This window comes from Arachis ipaensis, chromosome B1 (assembly GCF_059453495.1).
Source record: "Arachis ipaensis isolate K30076 ecotype BB chromosome B1, ASM5945349v1, whole genome shotgun sequence".
In the NCBI taxonomy this organism is placed as follows: Eukaryota; Viridiplantae; Streptophyta; class Magnoliopsida; order Fabales; family Fabaceae; genus Arachis; species Arachis ipaensis.
This window is the reverse complement of record NC_142436.1, coordinates 3,638,779-3,652,981: the sequence shown is the minus strand read 5'-3', so window position 1 is coordinate 3,652,981 and position 14,203 is coordinate 3,638,779. Positions and strand designations below refer to the sequence as shown.

General features: G+C 30.4%; 2 protein-coding genes across 3 annotated transcripts; one reads left to right on the top strand and one right to left on the bottom strand.

The window, feature by feature from the left end:
• Nucleotides 1–336: 336 nt before the first annotated feature.
• On the top strand, nt 337–3,297 carry SEF (HIT-type Zinc finger family protein). Its single transcript, XM_016348976.3, has 7 exons — nt 337–597; nt 670–803; nt 1,404–1,627; nt 1,983–2,175; nt 2,304–2,406; nt 2,785–2,891; nt 3,014–3,297. Exons 4-7 carry the CDS (start codon nt 2,080–2,082, stop codon nt 3,215–3,217), a joined length of 510 nt encoding a protein of 169 aa, XP_016204462.1. The 5' UTR covers nt 337–597; nt 670–803; nt 1,404–1,627; nt 1,983–2,079; the 3' UTR covers nt 3,218–3,297.
• A 705-nt stretch (nt 3,298–4,002) lies between these two features.
• On the bottom strand, nt 4,003–6,510 carry LOC107644822 (laccase-3). 2 transcript variants are annotated; one of them, XM_016348787.3, is made up of 6 exons: nt 6,334–6,510; nt 6,080–6,231; nt 5,654–5,898; nt 5,412–5,540; nt 4,362–5,306; nt 4,003–4,267 (listed from the first exon to the last, which is right to left on the bottom strand). In XM_016348787.3, exons 1-6 carry the CDS (start codon nt 6,445–6,447, stop codon nt 4,137–4,139), a joined length of 1,716 nt encoding a protein of 571 aa, XP_016204273.1. In that variant the 5' UTR covers nt 6,448–6,510; the 3' UTR covers nt 4,003–4,136. The 2 variants fall into 2 exon arrangements, with proteins under 2 accessions (XP_016204273.1, XP_020971597.1); XM_021115938.2 differs by having other exon boundaries at nt 6,080–6,168.
• Between the last annotated feature and the right edge of the window lie 7,693 nt (nt 6,511–14,203).

Sequence of the window (14,203 nt, the reverse complement as noted above, 5' to 3'; positions counted from 1 at the left end):
CTATTTATGTTTAGATTCAATTATGTCCCTAAAAAGGTGAATTATATAAATATTGTAGGAATTAGTTTCAACATTTGATGAATTATTTTTCAGTAAATCATCGATTCTATCCCATACTTTTGTATTCTAACTTCAAGAAGAGATTTTTAAAACTTAAATTAAAGTGCTCATGATGTATAATTGATGACAGAATAACATTGAATCATTTTTACAAACGTTAGAAATACAAATAGGACAATTTAAACGTTAGAGATACAAATAAGATTTACCCTCAGCGTCGGGACAAAAAACGATAATTTACCCTAAAAAAAACCCAGTTCTGAAGCTACCCAGCCCAACCCCGTGTCTCTCGTTCTCACAAACGGCACACCACCATACTTCTGAAGCTGCCCACCCCACGCCCCATCTCTCTCTCTCTCTCAGCTCACCTCGGTTCACCGCCACCGCCCGCTCGCCTCTCTTTTCCGTCTGTGCTCGGCTGCTCGCGTCTCGCCGCGCCTCCCTCAGCCAGTGAGTGCTCGAGCTGTGCGTGGTTTTTGCTGCCTGCACTGCAGCGTGCGTGTTTGTCTCTGCTCGATTCTGCCTCTGCAACAACAGGTGAGCATTTTAGGGTTTATGAATATGAATTGATTCTGCCTCTCAGTCACACTCACCGTTCGTCTCGTTCAGTCACACTCACCGTTCGTCTCGTCTGGTCGCCGGCGTCTCAACATCTCGCGGCCTTCCCTGGGCTCCTCGTCGCTCGTCGTCTTCTGGTTTCGGGTCCTCTCCGTCGCCGAGTCGCCGTGGACCGTGGACCGTTGGTGAGTCCCTGCATCATCGCTTCCCCTGTTCTGACTTCTCCAGATTTCCCTTCTCCCTGTATTTTTCCATGTTGCTGAATTGCTAATCAATTAATTTGCCTTGTTGCTGATGTAAATGTTGCCGTAAATCTTGACTGAACTAGCATTTATTGAATTTGTTGCTGAAAATATCACTGAGCTAATATTTTTGTTGATGAAAATCATCACTGAGTTGAATTCGATGCTGATTATCATTACTGAACCTTGAATTTGTTGCTGTGTTGCTGAAAGAATCACTTAGCCAATTTTTTTTGGTTGCTATAAATCATCTTTGGAGTTAAAATTTTTGTTGGTGAAAATTATCATGGTTGAATTTGTTATTGAAAATTATCAATCAGCTGATTTTGTTGCTGTAAGAATAGATTTGGTATAATTAATTGAATTTAGTTTTTAATTAGTTTGTTAATCATTAACTTATTGATTTATTTTTGCTAGAATTTTGATTCTTGATTGTTATTAATGTGTTTGTAAAGACATGCTTTTGAATCTTTAATTTTAAACTTATTTTTTATAATTTTATATTTATATTTAATTTGTGTCTGGGTCAACTTCTTGAATCAGTGGATCTACCGGTTGAACCAATGACCCACTGACTCAGTCTCGATTACCGGTTGGATTCTGATAACTATGGTATGCACCAAAATATAGAACAGAAAAAGACAAAAAAGACCCTGACCTAACCTCTCAACTCTTTTCTCGTCTCTTCTCCGTTCGCTGCCTCCGCCACTCGGCTCTGCTCTTCTGCACTGTGTTTCTCCTCTCGCTGCCGGTCTCTGTTCTGAAAGGTACTGATCCTTCTGTGCTTTTTTTGGCTATTTTTTTTAATCTAATACCCCTGTTGATGCTATAATTCTGTAACTGTTACTGTTACTGCTGCCATGTTGTTCAAATGTATTTTATTAGAGTGACCTTAGATGGAAATTCTTTATGAATTTGGGAAAAACTTGTAGATGAATGTTGCTAGGTATGGAGATGAATTTAAGTGAAAATTCTCAATCTGTGTATTTGGAGATGAATTTAGTTGTAATAGTTTCTGTTTTGGTTGAGGTATGATGAGTTCTGTGATACTCTTCAGTTTTTTTGATTTGCAAATCACACTAATTTTGCCTCTGTTTGCTTGATTAATTATTGCTATTAAAGGAAGAAACATAGAAAGGAATAGAGACCCTTTTGCTGTGCAAGTGCAAGTTTCCAACCTTTTTTTGTTATCTGGTTGGATTAAAGAATAGAAAAAGAAATGGAGGATGATGGAGTTCGGCGCATGTCCAGCAGAACACGAAAGGTTGCTTCGAAAATGGTTGCGGCTCTTGCCAGCACTGATAACCGAACCCAGGTATAATCTATAATCAAATGGGTTATCAGCTATTAGTTCTTTTTTTATATATTTGGGGGAATCGAATCTCAGCGGTTTTGGTTATAGCTGAAAATTTGGACATTTGGGGTTTTTGTGACATTTTTTAGGCAGCTATTGCACGACTTGATGCTTTGGAGAATGACAATGCAGGATTTGAGGTGGCAGATGCTAATAATGATGATGATGAGGCCTCTCTAGACGATGAAGAAGGTTTGGTTTATTAATTTTAGTTTTGCTGAGGCTTATGCATAAAACCTTTTTCTGAATATTCATGATATGGTTCAGACTTCAAAGATAGTTGTTTAATTGTTTTCTACAGATCTTTGATCCTTTGAATTGTTTTTTTCTTTTGAGCTATATGTATTTTCTTTTTCATTGAATATTTTATGATGCATGAAGCTTGTTCATTGAATTATGTATTTTGTTACACATACCATGAAAAAAGAAGATTGCTTTTTGTTTTGTTGATATATGGTATTTGTTTTGATCCCCTTATTTATGGGACCTGTTTCATGGTTCTTTTGAGTGTATTGATTTGTGAATGGGATTTATGTTAAGTACTTCCTTGTTGGACCTGTGTTGTTGCAGGGTATATGCAAAAAAAGCAATCTAAGGGCACCAAAAGGAAAACTCGGCAAGCAAAAGCACTTGAGGCTAGGAAGGCTCCAAGAACATTCCTTGAGCTTATACACGAGGTGATTATGAAGAAATTCTCAATTTATTATTATTATTATTATTTTATTTTATTTTGTGACTTTTTCTTCTGCCACAATTTCTTCATTGGCCTTCAATTAACTCACTCTTCCTATGAATGCAGGCAAACTTAGAATCATTGCCTCCACATGTTCCTTCTTATTTGAGAGCAGCAGTTGGACCTCCAAGTTCAACCTCCCGTCGCCACTTCTGTACTGTTTGTGGTTTCTCAGCTAGTTACACATGCGTGAGATGTGGTATGCGCTTCTGTTCTTATAGATGTCAAAATGTGCACAATGATACTCGTTGTTTGAAGTTTGTAGCTTGATAAATGTGACTTCTTGAGCAAGATGCTATTGTAGACTTGTAATTGCAATATTATAATATATCATTATTACTATGAAGAAACATGTCTTTGTCTCTACTTACCACCTGTTTGACATGAAAAGAAGAGAGATCTTGAAATGTTTTCGGCTATTAAGTAGTATTCAGTAATTCGGTTAACCATATATCTGACCTCTCGTGTTCTGTTGATTTACTCGGCCTGTTGCTTCAATATGCTATACTTATTATTTAAATCTTAAAATATTATCTTCCTTAGTGTGAGACAGGGATAGTTCTTCCTTACTTTGCATGTATATGTATGTTGTATACATACAACCCATATAATTGACAGTTGGTGCATTCTACTGATTTAGGCATTCCCATAAAATGAGGTCCATGACAAATTAGGACAACTTCACATGCTGTTTTATAATAGCCTTCTTAACAATTATTACCCTGTACACTTGCAACGGGATCAGTTCTTCCACTTAAGGACCAAATAGTTCCATTGTCAAAGTTTGTTAATACCATATTTTGGGGAAATACACTCTTTTCCCTGCTAAAAGTTGTCTTAGGAAGCTTTTGCTTTGAAATTTTGTCTGGAAATTTGAACGAATAAGCTGATGAAAACACACTTAATGCCTAGTTGTGAAGTATTTTTCTGTCAACTTGATAGATTGAAACAGGTACAATAACGATAAGAAATAATTTTATATTATAATTATTTTTAAGAGAATTACAATTCAGCTAATCAACAAACCTCTAATGTGCTGCTCAATTAACCATAGTTTAGTTTGGGAGCAGCATAAATGAGAAAGTCATAATTTATTTGGTGGATATTCTTGAACAACCTGGGAAACACAACAGAAATGCTATAACAAAAACAACTCACAAAATTTATAACAAACAATACTTTCTTGATCTTAACATGGGGGCAGATCTGTCGGTGGAGGTATTACTGACTGTGATGGTCCAACTCCATTCTCCACTAGAAATGCTGTTGCCAAACCCCAATTTAGATGTGAATCTATGTGACAGTGGACAAACCAAATTCCTGATTTTCAGCAGCATAAGAAAATCATGTAATATGTCAGTATGTAGATACAACAAAAACTGAGAGACAATTTTGCAGTAGCATAGTGTGTTACCTGGATTATCAGCCAGAAATCGAATGGCTACCCATCCTCCAGGAGGTGTTCCAATGGTGTTTCTCACTGGTGGATCAACAAGGTTAAAATTGGCTGGATCCGTTGCTGGATTGAAGTTGCCAAAACCTGAACCAACTACAAAGAAGTGGAATCCATGAATGTGCATGGGGTGTTCTTCGGTAGTTACTATACTTGTGTCCTGCAAAACAATTTGCACCCTAGAACCATACTTCAACTTGTAGAGCTTTGTTCCTTGGGAAGGTGTCCATAGTCCCCGCGGCACACTGCCAGTATAATTAAATTGTACAGGTGGAACCGGAGGGAAATCAGTGGTGAAGACACCAGGTATTCTTTGATAGTAAGCTTGCATTAGGGAGGTGGTCCTTGGGAGTATAAAAGAAACATTGTTCATGCTTGCTGTGAAGCGAGTGCCATTAGGTCCTTGACACCTAGGACTATTAGGGTTTGTGCAGTTGATCAACCCCAAACCCACTATGAAGTATAGACTCACATCAACCTTTGTAAAGACTTGAATCCTAGAAAGACCCCTGAGCCCAGTAGTGAATGCGGTGGCAGTGGCTGTATCATTGAAGGCTGGAAGAACCGGCAATATTGGTCTGTTCTTGTTACTGCGGCTAGCAGATCTGTATTCAAGTATTGCTGTGGTAGTGGTGTTGTCAAAGGCAGCATTTTGGGCTGTTTGATAGGCACGTGCTGCCATGTAATATCGACCTGGTGGTTGGTTGGTAGTGACTAGGACATTGATCGTCTGACCAGGTCCTATTGTTAGGACTCTTGTGGGGAAAGGCTTGGTGTAAGCAGCATCTGTACCAACAACTGTCATCATGTGGTTGGCAATCCCAAAGAAGAGTTCTTGATTGAGTGCACTGTTGATGATCCTCAAGAGAATTGTCTCCCCGGCATCTACCAGAATGCGTGCAGTTTCTGCATTATATGCTAGTCACATGTTATCTACCATTTCTATATTCTTTTCAATCATAACACTATTTAAACCCATATGGAAGTTATGACTCTTGTAACATTTCAAACCTTGACTCGAGCATCTGTAGAGGTCACCAGGTTGCCCGTTAATGGTATATGCTACTGATACATTTGGTGCTGCTCCTGTAAATTGTGCCTGCCTTAAGAGAAGCATCGGATCCCTGTCAAACCATTCCCCTGTGACATCATCCCAACATAATCTGTTAAGCTTTTTAAGCATTGATTAGTTGTTTTAGTTTGATCACTGTGCTTAGACATCGTTAGAAGTTGAGTTGAGAGCAGGATAGTACCAAGAAGGATGGGAAATTCTCGCCGAGGCGTAGGGAAGGGATAAGGCGAGCCCATTTTGGGATGGATGATCAGAGCTCCATAGACAGTGGCTCTTAGGAAGCCAGTGTGTGCATGCCACCATAGTGTCCCTTCTTGGTTTACGATCGTAAACCGGTATGTGTAACTTCCCCCTGGCTTTATGGGACACTGAGTCACATAGCTAGGTCCATCTGCCCATGGATTTCGCACCATCCTTAATCCATGCCTGATGCACAAGACACGTGATCAAATTGCAAGGAAGACAAATTTCAGTTATGTATCACTAGCATTGTGAACTAATAGCACAGAGAATATTTAAGTTTTTTTTTTTTTTTTTTTGGGTGACTATATTTAAGTTAAATACTCTGAATGATATTCATGTGAAGATAAATGATCACGTTATTTACCAGTGGATAGAGATGTTGTACTTTGCTGCATTTACTACTTTGATGACAAGAGAATCTCCGTTTCTGGCCTCCACGGTTGGCCCTGGAAACTGACCATTGACAGTGAGTATGTTTTGAACTTTGCACAGCCTCTTCACTGGCTTAGGTTGAATCTGTTTCAATCATTATTGCAGCAATGACAATTACTAACTTCTTTGAAACATAATAGAAAAACTTTACTGATCCTTTTTAATGATTATTAGAGTAGCACTTACAACAAAATTATGGTAATGAGTTTGTGCTGCCGAAGCTAGTGAGGCGATTAGAGCAAAAAGGACAAGTAAGAACAAGGAGCAACATATCTTACTAGGGAAGTGGAAAGTCTTCATTCTAGTCTAAATCTGTGTTTAAATGGGGTTACATGGTTATTTGAGTTTTAGAGTGCTCCTTATATAGAGTGATAAAGCTTGAAAAGTGTAGAGTAAACCCTCTTGGAAAAAAAGATATGTTTTAGTCAACAAGGTACTTTGATATTGAAGGATAATTAGTCTAACAAGGTGGAGGATTTGGTGCACCCACCAGCGCAATCAACTGTGTAACAAAGCTAGATTCTGTGATTAAGATGTATAGATTAGAGTTACACTATTGATATAAAGTTAATGACCTAGTTTTTGCCTTGTTTGGGAACTATATATTATAGGATGAGAATTAATGTATAGCTTTGATTGGATATTATAAATTTTGTAAGACAAGTTGATCTTAAGGTTTCTATATGAAGTAACTACATGGCTAGATTTATTGTTATGGATCTTTCTCATGCAAAGTGAGAGTTTGTAGATTCAATAGTTTGATAAACACACTTAACACCAATCAATGAACAATATTACATTTACGTCACATACTTTACAGTTTGAATTATTGGCTTGCCTTGTGTTTAATTTTCGTAGACCAAGTAGACCTACATTTTGATTTTGATACGCATACAGAAGACAGACCTAAAAAGTAAATAGCTTTTTAAACACTCATGTGAATGGAACTTCTGACAAGTAATTAGGATTTAATCTTATTTTGTAGTTGGATACGTAGTAACAGATATTTAACCTTTAGAATAGATCAAGCTCTTTTTAAGTGAAAAAATTAGTAAAATAAAAAAAATAAAAGTTTAATTACCTTTAAGTGATTATTAATATCTTATTTGATTACTTTATAAATTTCCAAATTTTAGACATTTTTTTCCTCTCTTAGGGGACATGTTAGCATCGCTCGGCAGATCTTCTTTTGACAATGAGGCCCAAATGTTTTGGAAAAAAAATTAGTAATTTTGTTACATGAAGTATTAGTTATTCAATTGATTGATATTTTTGGTTTTTTAAATCAAATATCTTGGAGTATCTCGGTTTAAATCTATACTCAATTGTAATAATATACAAATATTAGATTAATAGATGAGATTGACTTAGATAATTGAACTTCTTAAATTTTGACTAACTAAAAACATTCAATTAAATAAACACAAAATCATAAAACCTTTCTAAAATTTCATAAACTTTTTTAAATTCTTAATTTTGTAAATTTTTAGTTATCTACTTAACTTAATATTACTTTATTCTTTATGAGCTTTTTATTATTGGAATTTTTTTGCTAAATAAAGATATTCAAATATTCGATAATTATTTTAATTTTTAATGTTTATTATTCAAATTATAATTTTTTAAAATATTTTATAGTTTATATATTTCAAATTTTCTACAATTGATGTTTTTTTAAGAGGAAGATTAATATTCTAGAAGGCAAAAATATTATAATTTTAATAATGTCAATTTTAGTTGATAATTCTATAACTCCAATAATTTATAAAATAAAAAAATGGAATACAACTTTTAAAATTTAAAGAGTCAAATTTAATAATAAAATTGGTTTTAATTATTTGCAACGAGATTTCGAAAAATAACTTTAAATTTTATGAAAATGCCCTAAATGAAGTTAGATGAATTTATTTTAAGTGAAATTTATACCAAAATTATTTAGATAAATATTCTTTATCTGATATAAATTCTTATCCCTCAAAAAATTATCTTCAATTGTATGTTAGTACACCCAAATAAATATAACCGATATCAAGTCTTAGCAGAAGAAAATAGTAGGGCAGTTAAGGTCAGGTGGAATTATGTTTTGGTGATGAAAAGCATCGTTTCCACGTTACAAAGTCAACCATTTTGACAAATGTCAACCTTAGCAGTTAGCACATATTATAATCAGACACATGAGTTACTCCATTTGCATGCAATTATTGGCGCTGTTTTTACGTACGTTATTACTAGCATAACACCTTTATTTGACTGCTAATAACTGAAGCTGTCTATAAAGACGTTTTGCATAATTGCATTGATTATGATAATTGAACTTTTGTTAGTTAAAGTTTTTCTTTAAAAGAAACTAGTTCCCTCTTTATCATCGATCTAGCGATTAATTGATTTAGATATTTATATATAACTAAAGCACATCGATCTCTTTCACATTAGGTGTTGAAATATATTTCAAAAGAAGCAGGTTTGATATGTTTACTCACTCCCTATATATTTTCCCTACTTATAATAATTGTAGTTTTATGTATTATATGTCTATATCCACGCAAGGTTTATTTTTTGTTTTTTCTTTTTTGGTGATATTATTCTTATATTATTAGAGTTATATTATGTATATATATATATATATATATATATATATATATATATATATATATATATATATATATATAGTGTAAGAAATTGTTGTGAATTATATTTTATCCACCATTAGATGAAATTTAAACCCAATTTAATTGTTCAATACCTATACTATTTTTCATTAATATATGATGAATTGATGATACATTAAATTTTTAGCTGATCTTGTTTCTAAAGTATTAGGTAGAAAACCAACCAACTTCAAGAGTTAAGGATAGACATAATCAGATTTGTTAATTGCTGGCATTATGATGAATTAAATACTAAATAGGTGGCAATGTGTGTAGGACACTTGTAGTTGTAGGTAGCTATATAGTATGAATTTTGAATGCTAAACAGATAATGTCTCTTTGCCGGTGTAGTTCTTACTTCTTAGTTGAATACAAGACATGAAAGCCAATGAGACAAGTTTGGATTGCTTGAAATCTACATGGGTTTCACTCCAAAAGGGTCAAAACCAATTAAAGCTCTCAAACCAAATGTTATGACAAAGTTGAAACTTGTTACCAAAAGAGGAAATATAGGGAGCCAATATATGTGATCAGTTTCAAGTATTTTAAATTGGATATTCGATTTAGTAGGATATCAGATATTTATTATTCCTGGTATCCGGATGGTTATTCTGGATAGTATGAGTGTATTGTGTTTGATAAATTAGTAGTAATTTACTCTAGATGTTCGAGCCTATACGATAGCAGATGACTACTTCTTATTATACGCAGATGGTTATATAAAATTGTCATGGCTTATTGTGTGTGATCTTATACAAGAATTTAAACATGGATGGCGCAGCTTCGGTTGAACCGTCGGCGTCCTGTACACCTGTGATCGAGAGCGAGCCACTAGAGTCTGGTGGGCGGGAGACACGCGACGGAAGCTAGCGGTGAAGGATGCTCAGCGCTGATTAGAGTTCCATTCCATTGGGGGAGACGGTGGGATGTTCAACGTTGTATGTGAAGAGTTTGGTTTGAAACGTCATGGTTACTGATTATGTGGTGGTGGTTATCTCAAAAATGAACATCACTTTTGGAATAAGGGTAAATGTGGGTAATTTTGATTTTTTATTTATATTGGGCCAAAGAATCAGCCCATTGTACACATTATATATTTACTCCATTGGCTCCCTAACGAGATTCTACCCAAAATGCATTTAGTGACAATTCCAAAACCAGTGTTTATTTTAGCACAATGTGTACTCTCTCTCATTCTCTCTCTTTGTGTGTTTCGTATCGTGTTGTATTCCATATTTATTATATCAGTGTTCGTGCATCATAGATCATTTGTATTAGACGTCGTTATTTCTGTCTCTTTTTATCGAAAGAAAATGTATATCCTTGGACTTTCAATTCTAATGTCCCCTTATGAAGTGTATAGGAAAAATTAAAAAGAAGTAAAGACTTACCCTATTTTAGTATAGAATTAGGAGGCCACTCAGATAAAGACGCCTAAAACGTCTTTTTTTAAAGATGTTTTCATGTTGTGTTTTAATTGGTTTTCTGTATAATTTATTCGGTGTTCCTCATCACATATTATTAAATTCCTCAAAAGATTTTCTTTCCAAAAATAATAAAAAACATTTAATTTGGACTAAAATAAAAAAAATAATAAATTAACTATTAGATTTTTTTTAAAAGATTATTTACATAAAAAAATATATCACATTCATCAAAATATATATATAACAAGCTCTTAAAATTTTTATAAATAAAAAAATAATTAATTTTTATTCATATAATATATAAAATAATTACTATATTATTATTATTATTATATTATAGATTAAAATTTACTAATTTAAATTTTATTTTTATTTTTAATATAAGCATTAGAAATAAATAAATTTTTTATAACAAGATGTGATGTAACAAAATATATATAATATTAATTAGTTTTTAAAAAATTCTGAAAAGATGATTTTTTTAATAAAGTATTATTAAAAAAATTAACACTATAAAAACTAATTTCAACCAATATGATATAATAGGTTATTAAATATATTTAATACAAAACACATTGAATATAAATTTTTATTGAGTTTAAAATTTAAATAATTTTTAATTGAATTTTAAATATTTTTATTTTAAAGAGTTAGAATATTTTAACATCATTTTTTTTGTATCTTTTTAATTGAGTCTTTGATTTTTTAAATTATAAATCTTATTTATAATCTAACTTTATAATTATAATCTAACTTTATAAGCAATACAATACAATGAAACTATATATAAGTAATATAACTAAAATTTATCTACATCTATAGTCACATTTCATAAATAATACAATTAAATTATATTTATGTTTATAATTAAAATATGAATAAAAATACAAAAAATTATCAGGATAGTTAATTTTTTTCGTTCATAATTTTTTTTTATTATTTTTGTTGTAAAAAGTTTAATTATTTTAATAATTAATTATTTTTTAAAAAAGATAATTGAATAACACAAAAAAATCTTATTAAGAGTAATTTATTTATATATGATTAAAAAATAATTGAATAATTATATACGGTAAAAAATTAATATTATTAAAAAATAAAAATAAAAATTATTTTAAAATTAAAAATAAAGTTTATTTAAAAATAAAATTAAAAATTATATTTTTTTCTTTTTTTCAAAATTTATCTACGAGTAGTTGTATAAATATTTTATGATGAATAAAAATATTAAACTCGTACTAAAATTTATTCTAATAAAATTTATTTTATTCTACTAAACGTTAAATAAACTATTGACAAGAATTTTGTTTCCTCCATTAGAGAAGAATGATAAACTTCCATATTTCTATTATGTTATGGCAATAATTTCGCCTGTTATTTTTTAATGTACATAATAATAATAATAATAATAATAATAATAATAATAATAATAATAATAATAATAATAATAATAATAATAATAATAATAAACAAGTATATCACAATAAAAAAGAAAGCACGTCACCAAATAATTTATCATCCGAATTATATATGAATAAAATTGATAATATGAGGGCTAACACTACAAAAAACGATAACAAGGTTAGGGACTTACAAAACCTTTCTTAAGATCATAGAAAAAAAATGTTTATATTTGTGTGATATATAAAACAATTATCATATTATTATTACATTATAATATATATATATATATATATATATATATATATATATATATATATATATATGAGTAAAAAAAGTCCAACTATTTTAAAGTAAAATTTTCTTTTAATATTTGATTAAATGTTCTTGTATTTAGTACTTTTTTTTTGCACTTCCTCTTAGTTAAAAATATAATCATTATAATTCGCACTTTTTATGTTTCAGATCAGATACGGATAAATACTGTGATTTATATGGATCGGCTGGTTCGACCGGAAAACTAGTAAACTGGACTAAAACTGAACCCTAGTTTAGTTCGGTTTACTCCTTGGACCGTTTAAGAAATAAAACCGGTGTGAATCGGTAAAAACCGGTCTAACCGAACTGGTCTGCTTGAAAATTTTTTTAAAATGTCTCCACAAGGTCTCGAACCAAGAACCTTGGAGCAAAAGCAATCTCTACTTGCCACTTAGCCAGTACACTTCTAAGTATTATATTTGACAAATACTAATTATATAGTATACATAAATATCTAATTTAATTTATTTTTTATTTTTCTATTTTTAAAATTAATTATATTTTAATTATATACCATTATTAATATAAATATAAATTTTACTAAAAATTTATTAATTTACTTGATCTATTTTATTGCTAGTATTGTGATTAAGGTTATTTGTTTTGATGTTAGTGTTAAAATCTACTGATATTATAGTTAGAGGATAGACTTTGTGAATTAATTATTTTTTTATTGTGTCAAAATAAGATACTATTGTAGTATTAAAATTTTATGATTTTTTATATTAGTTATTTTTAGAAGTTGAGACTTGATTCTTCATAAAATGTTAGTGAAGATATGTATTTCAAATTTTAATTTTAAGTTTTTAACTATTTTATATTTTATATTTACGTGAGACCGGTTTTATCAGTTCAACCAATGATTTATCGGTTGAACTAATAAACCAGTGAACCAATAGCTTGACCGGTTCGATCACTGGTTCGGTTCTAACAACTATGTTTCAATCTAATTTCAAAAATTTCGATTTACTCAATTTAGTCTCCCAACTTAATAGTTATGACTCATATTGGTTCCTAATCTTATTTTTGTCACTGTCTCACAAAATCGTTAACGACATGCTGAGATGGACTAACGACTGTTACATTATACATTCTAGCGATTGTTTGATGTGACAATTGAAATTTTTTTACCTTATTTTTTTCAACTAAACACTTAAAATCCTAATATGAGTCACGAATACCTAAGTTAAAAAATCAAACTAAGTAAATTAAAACTTAAAAAATCAGATTAAAGCTCGAATATAACTTCAAAACAGAACTTTAACTTATGTAGTGATTAATTGAAATGAGAATCAAATAAATCAAAATTCAACATAATTTTTATCAATATTTTCAAATTCGAAATTTCTATATCAAAATTAACTAGGATTTTTCTTTAAATTAAAAATTTAATGAAATAGTGACTTTAATTATCTTAACCAATGTCCTAATTAATTACTTTTATGTCTTAAAAAAACTGTATATGAGAAGAAAATAATTAATTTGTCTACTTTAATAAATAGTTATTTTACTAAAATGAAAGAAACTATTTTTTTAGAATTTTTTAAGAATTAATTAATATTATATATATTTTGTTACACTACATTTAGTTATAAAAAATTTATTTATTTCTAATGCTTATATTAAAAATAAAAAAAATTAAATTAGTGAATCTTAATATATAATATAATAATAATAATATAGTAATTATTTTATATATTATACGAATATAAATTAATTATATTTTTATTTATAAAAATTTTAAGAGCTTATTTTATATATATATATATGTTGATGAATGTGATATATTTTTTTATGTAAATAATCTTTTAAAAAAAATCTAATAGTTAATTTATTACTTTTTTTATTTTAGTCCAAATTAAATTTTTTTATTGTTTATGGAAAGAAAATCTTTTGAGGAATTTAATAATATGTGACGAGGAACACCGAATAAATTATACAGAAACCAATTAAAATACAACATGAAAACATCTTTAAAAAAAGACGTTTTAAACGTCTTTATTTGAGTGACCTCCATAGAATTATATCATCCAAAAAATAAAAAATTACATGCAGTTATAGATAGAAAGGGTAGTTGCGCCAAAGTTTTATGCTAGGTATTTAACTTATTACAATTTTTTTAAATAAAAGGGACCTAATTGAAAATGAATCATATATATTTGATCAAAAATGTTTAAACTATAGAAATTTGATTGAACATGATTACAAAATCTAAAACTGAAACAAACACACTTAATCGAAAATTGATCGAAATTGTAATAA

Coding starts and splice junctions, on each gene's coding strand:
- LOC107644822 (XM_016348787.3), bottom strand. CDS start 6,447: ATGAAGACTTTCCACTTCCCTAGTAAGATATGTTGCTCCTTGTTCTTA. Junction 5,899..6,079: donor TACAACATCTCTATCCACTG/GTAAATAACGTG, acceptor CTTGTGCATCAG/GCATGGATTAAGGATGGTGC. Junction 4,268..4,361: donor ATTTCTGGCTGATAATCCAG/GTAACACACTAT, acceptor GCTGAAAATCAG/GAATTTGGTTTGTCCACTGT.
- SEF (XM_016348976.3), top strand. CDS start 2,080: ATGGAGGATGATGGAGTTCGGCGCATGTCCAGCAGAACACGAAAGGTT. Junction 2,176..2,303: donor GCACTGATAACCGAACCCAG/GTATAATCTATA, acceptor GACATTTTTTAG/GCAGCTATTGCACGACTTGA. Junction 2,407..2,784: donor CTCTCTAGACGATGAAGAAG/GTTTGGTTTATT, acceptor GTGTTGTTGCAG/GGTATATGCAAAAAAAGCAA.